Raw genomic sequence first — 5,084 nt, forward strand, 5'->3', positions numbered from 1 at the left:
CGCGATGACACGATCAGCGAGATGCTCAGGTGGTGCCTGGACAACCGAATGCACTACATCAGGTGTGTGTGTGTGTGTGTGTGTGTGTGGGGGGGGGGGGGGCTATGTGGGTTGTGGTGGCGGTGGGCGGTTTTTCTGGGCTGACGCGCCAGCCAAACGGGCTGGCTGGCGTGCGCTGCCTGCCTGGCGCCCCATCCGCTGCTCGGCCGGCCCGCCAATGCACAGGCCATCGCCCGTCCCAACATGCTGTCCCCTCGAGCGCTGCCGCCTCTTCCCACGCTTCCCAACCTGACGCCGCACTCTCCCCTCTGTTACTCCTTCTCTGCCTGCAGCGATGAGGTGTATGCTCTGTCCATGTTCAAGCCAGAGGAGGCCAAGTTCACCAGCGCCATCACGCTGGCGCAGCAGCTGGTGCCGCCGCCGCCGCCGGAGATGAAGAAGCAGCGCAGCCGCCTCGCCTCCTTCTTCTCCCGCCAGCGCTCGGCGGCCGCGGGCGACAGCAGCGACGACAGCAGCAGCGAGGAGGACAGCGACGAGGAGGAGGAGGTCAGGGCAAAGAAGAAGGCGGAGCGGGAGGCGAAGAAGGCGGCGCGCGCCGCCAAGAAGGCGGCGGCCGTCGAGGCTGCCAAGAAGAAGGCCGAGGAGGAGGAGGCGGCGCGCAAGGCGGCCGAGGCGGCGGCAGAGGCGGCCAAGGTCAACGGCGGCCTGGCGCCCGGCTTCTACAGCCAGGAGCAGGTGGACACGTATGTGCACCTGCTGTACGGCCTGTCCAAGGACTTTTGTGCCTCCGGCCTCCGCGTCGGTGCGCTCTACACCCGCAACAAGCGCCTGCAGCAGGTGGGGGTGGGCTGGCCTCGAGGCAGGCTGCGCGCTGCCGGCGGGGGCTCGATGCCGGCCCTGCGGGCACGCTCTCGTGCTGCGCAGATTGCGCCATCCACCCCGGCTCCGCAGCGTGGTTGCCTGCCTTTGCCCCTGGCTGCTTCAAGCCGCTTCACCACCTCCACGCCTGCCCGCTATCCCTGTGTCTCACCTCCCGCCTCCCCGCTCGCCTCCACCATTGTACCCGCTCCGCCGCCCTCCTAATACCACACCGCCCCCCACACACCACACCACCCCCCTCACACTACGCCGCCACCCACACACCACACCATCCCCCTCGCACCACACCGCCGCCCTGCAGGCCCTGGACCCCATCTCCGTCTTCACCGGCGTGTCTGGCCACACGCAGTGGGCGGTGGCGCAGCTGCTAGATGACCAGGAGTGGGTATCCGGCTTCCTGCAGCAGAACCAGAAGCTGCTGCGGGAGTCGTATGACGTGCTGGCGGGTGGGTGGGCCTGGGCTGGGCGGGGCTGGGCGGGCGGGCTTGGTTGGCAGGCTGGGAGTGGGCGGCTGAGCGGGGCGGGGGCTGCTAGGCGGGGCTGGGTTGCTGCCGGCTTGCTCCAGCGCAAGCCCGCTGGCCTCTTGTTGGCTGCCGCGCCTGCCTGCGCCTGAGCGTGCCCCGTCCCTGCCTGTCCCCCCGGCTGCAGAGGCGCTCGAGGAGGAGAAGATTCCGTATGTGCCCGCCGTGGCCGGCATGTTTGTGTGGATCGATCTCAGGTGTGGCTCATCAATGTGTCTCCCGCTTGCTGCCTGGCCTCTGCCTGCGCAGCCAGCCAGCATGCGCTGCTGCTGGATGCGTGCCTGGCGGCATAGGTGCCTGGCTCCTGCGTCGATCAAGTTGCAGCTGCCTGTCCATGCCGCAAACCCGTTCCTTGCCGCCCATGCTTCGACTTCCAACCCCTTTCCCCCGCCCCCCTCGCCGCTCTTCCTCGCCCGCCAGGAAGTGGCTGCCGGAGAAGAAGGATTGGGAGGCGGAGCGCAAGTTCTGGCAGCGCGTGTGCGACGACTGCAAAATCATCCTGACCCCCGGCCACGACTGCCACGCCGCCGAGCCGGGCCACTTCCGCCTCTGCTTCGCCTGGATGCCGCCGGTGGCGCTCAAGGAGGCGGTGCAGCGGCTACGCAAGCGGGTGCTGGAGGATGAGGAGGAGGGGGAGTGCGTGATCCAGTGACCTGCAGCCCGGCCCAGCCAATCCAGTGATCCATCCAGTGATGCAGCTCGCCGGCTGCGCTCTGCACAGCGGCAGCGCCCTGCGACCTGCGGAGAACCAGAACCAGCCCCATTTTGTTATCCCACAACCGATTCCCAGAGTACTGTTATCCCACAGCCCATTCCTGCTCAACAGCTGCCCGGTTTGGCGGGGCGGACCGCCTCCCCGCCCGTCTCCTGCTCCTGGGGCGCACGGATGCAGCCTCGGCGCGGTCTGCTGGCTCACCCTGGCAGCCTCCAGCTCACATCATCACAGGCCCTGGAGCGTCGAGCCGTGTGCTGGGACAGCCAGATGCTTTTTGGAGCATTCGCCTGCCTGATAGTGAATGGGTTGGAGGGCGGGGTCAGAGCCGAGCGGGAAGTGGCAATGAGGCTTGAAAGCCGCTGACTTGGCGCCGCCGACTTGGCGCCGTCAGTCTCAAAACTAAAGTTCTCTCTCTTGGTTCTGAACCTGCCTATGTATACTGCCATGACCGCCCTCCCTGACCTCCCTGCCCCTGCCATCGAGCTAATTGCTCGCCACGTTTTGTGCACCTGGGACAGCTGCTGCGGCGACGGCGGCCTGCCCGGCAGCGATCCGCAGCGCCATGTGCTGCCCCTGGTCAGCAGGAGCTGGCGGCGGGCGCTGCAGCTGATGCCCGCCGGCGAGCTCTGGGAGACGGTGCGTGGCCGGTGCGTGGCCGCCGGCAGCCTTGGACTCCAAAGCCTGTCTTGTGACCCCAACTTCCAACCTTGGCTGGTGGCAGCGCCCAAGCTGCAGGTCACGGTTGGCACTGCAGACCTGTTCCCAGCAGGCAGCTGCTGCAGCAGCAGCGGCGGCGGCGCCGCTAACGATGCCAGCAGGGCCAGGGGCTACAGCAGCAGCGTGGCCCTGGGCAGGATGCAGGCGTGGTTTGCTGCACGCGAGGGGCTGGTGAAGAGGCTGGTGGTGCGCCTGCGATGCACCACGGGCTGCTGCAGGCAAGCGCACTGAGGCCAGGCGCAGCCTGGCAGCGGGTGAAGACCCGGGGGTGTGCAGGATGTCGGGCCACAGCTCCCGAACTTCTCTTCCCATGTTGCCCAGCACTGCAGTTTGTGCGAGCTGTGCCAGGCGCTGGTCAGCGTGCTGCTCAGCTGCCGCAGCAGCCTGAGCTCACTGCAGCTGGAAGTGCAGGGGGCACCTCTTCTGGTCTGCAGCATCATGCCGCGCCTGGCGGCGAGAGCGGGTGAGCGACGCTGCCAGCCACTGGCAGCCCAGGCTAGCACTTCAGCAACGCAGCTGAATCTGCTGCTGTTCATGCCACCGCTGTGCAGGAGACCCTGCCTGCCTGCCCTTCCCCAACCTGCGATCCCTTGCCCTGTGCCTGGAGGGCAGCGAGTCGTGCAGCCAGGCCACAAGCGCCCTGCACGCTGAACATGCCCTGCAGGCGAGCGGGGCTGGGTCGGCCCGTCTAGCCCAGCCAGGTCGTGTGAACAGAATGCCACCACTCCAGCTCGCCCAGCTGGCATGTTTGCTTGCTGGTGACCCGACTGGCTGGTGCTGCCTGCCTGCAGGCCGTGGCACTGAGCACCTCCCTGGAGCACCTGAGTGTGACCCTGCGCGGCATCCGAGCGCTGAGGGTGCCTCCAGACCTGGCCCGCCTGGCGCAGCTGCGCAGCCTGGAGCTGAGGCTCGATGGCTCGCAGGTGGGCGAGCGCTGCCGGCGCTTTGGCTGCCGATCCCCAGCCCAGGCAGCGCAGCACGGCATCGGTCATGGCTGTTTGGTCCAGCTGCTGCTCTGCCGCCCACGCCTGCTGCAGATGCCCTCCCTGCTCCCGCCAGCCACACCCACCTCCGGCGGCCTGCTGCCGCGCACCCTGAGGCGGCTGGTGATTGAGAATCCGCCGCTGCGCCTTGACAGCGCCGTAGCGCTGGCCGCCGACCTGCCGCTGCTGCAGGCCTGCCAGCTGTCACGGTCGTGAGCCTTGCGCCAGAGGGGAGCGCTTCACATCCAGCCCCCAACGTCTTACTTCCATGGCACCCCACTCTGCCTTTTGGTTGATCTGTTGCCAAATGCGCAAATTGACTGTGCATGTGCAGCACTATGGCAGGGAATGCTTGGCAGAAAGCAACTGCTATTGGCAAAGCAAAGTAAATCACTTGAACATGAAGAATGGGCAAGGGGGCTGCGTTTGGCCACATGCCTAGCGAGCTGAGGGAAGGGCACCGCCTTCTGCCCTACCGGTTCTGCCACTTGATCTTGCACAGCGCAAAGGTGCTGGACACGAAGAAAGCGACGGAGAAGGAGGCCAGGATGAGGACCAGCCACCAGCTGAAGCTCTCCTTGTAGCCAAAGTAGCTTTCAATGAATGCCTTCACCGTGATGGCAGGTAGGCCTCCCGATCACCGGTCCCCTCCTGGCGGGGGTCATGCATCCCCCACCCATCATGCATTTCAGGCTTCATCTCCCTCAAACCTCCACCATTTTCCCTCTCGTTTGTCGTGATCGACTCCGGGTAGCCCAAATGCCATTCTAGCGGGGCCTATGGGCCGCGACGAAGCGACCAACTCTGGTGGCAAAGGCAGCAGTCTCGGCGTGTCTGCCAAACGCCTGAAAGGCGGCACCAGCAAGTCCCAACACAAGCATGTTACAGCTCTACTGCAAAACTGGGACAGAGTCACCAAGGCGCATCCTGACCTGCGGGGCGTTCTGCTGTTACAGTCTGCATACTCCAACAGCAATGGATGGGCTAGAACGCACAATCTTGCCGGCATGGGCCCACTGCTGAAGGCTCTCTTGGTGGAGATAGTGGCATCCGCCGGCGGGCGGCGGGTGACGCCACGCATGGTTGCCGACATTGCGGAGGGGGCGACGGCGGAGAACTTGCAGTTCCTTTTGCGAGTTCTGGAGTTTTGTACAGCTGCCGAAGTCGTGGGGGGAAAGCATGTTGAGATGATGATGAATGCTGTCACGGGCTGCAAGCTCGACGCCCCGCCAGGTGCGCCTGGTGGCCACGCTCAGCCAGCCAGTCTCT

General features: G+C 65.9%; 1 protein-coding gene across 1 annotated transcript in view; it reads left to right on the forward strand.

The window, feature by feature from the left end:
- CHLNCDRAFT_137035 (hypothetical protein) overlaps positions 1 to 2,052 on the forward strand; it is a gene marked incomplete at both ends in the record, with an annotated part of 3,478 nt that extends 1,426 nt beyond the window's left edge. Inside the window, 4 exons of the mRNA XM_005845240.1 lie at positions 226 to 837; positions 1,181 to 1,325; positions 1,528 to 1,597; positions 1,821 to 2,052. Coding sequence (XP_005845302.1) covers positions 226 to 837; positions 1,181 to 1,325; positions 1,528 to 1,597; positions 1,821 to 2,052 — 1,059 coding nt within the window. The remainder of the gene's footprint in view (positions 1 to 225; positions 838 to 1,180; positions 1,326 to 1,527; positions 1,598 to 1,820) is intronic.
- Between the last annotated feature and the right edge of the window lie 3,032 nt (positions 2,053 to 5,084).

This window comes from Chlorella variabilis (assembly GCF_000147415.1).
Source record: "Chlorella variabilis unplaced genomic scaffold CHLNCscaffold_18, whole genome shotgun sequence".
NCBI classification, from domain to species: domain Eukaryota; kingdom Viridiplantae; phylum Chlorophyta; class Trebouxiophyceae; order Chlorellales; family Chlorellaceae; genus Chlorella; species Chlorella variabilis.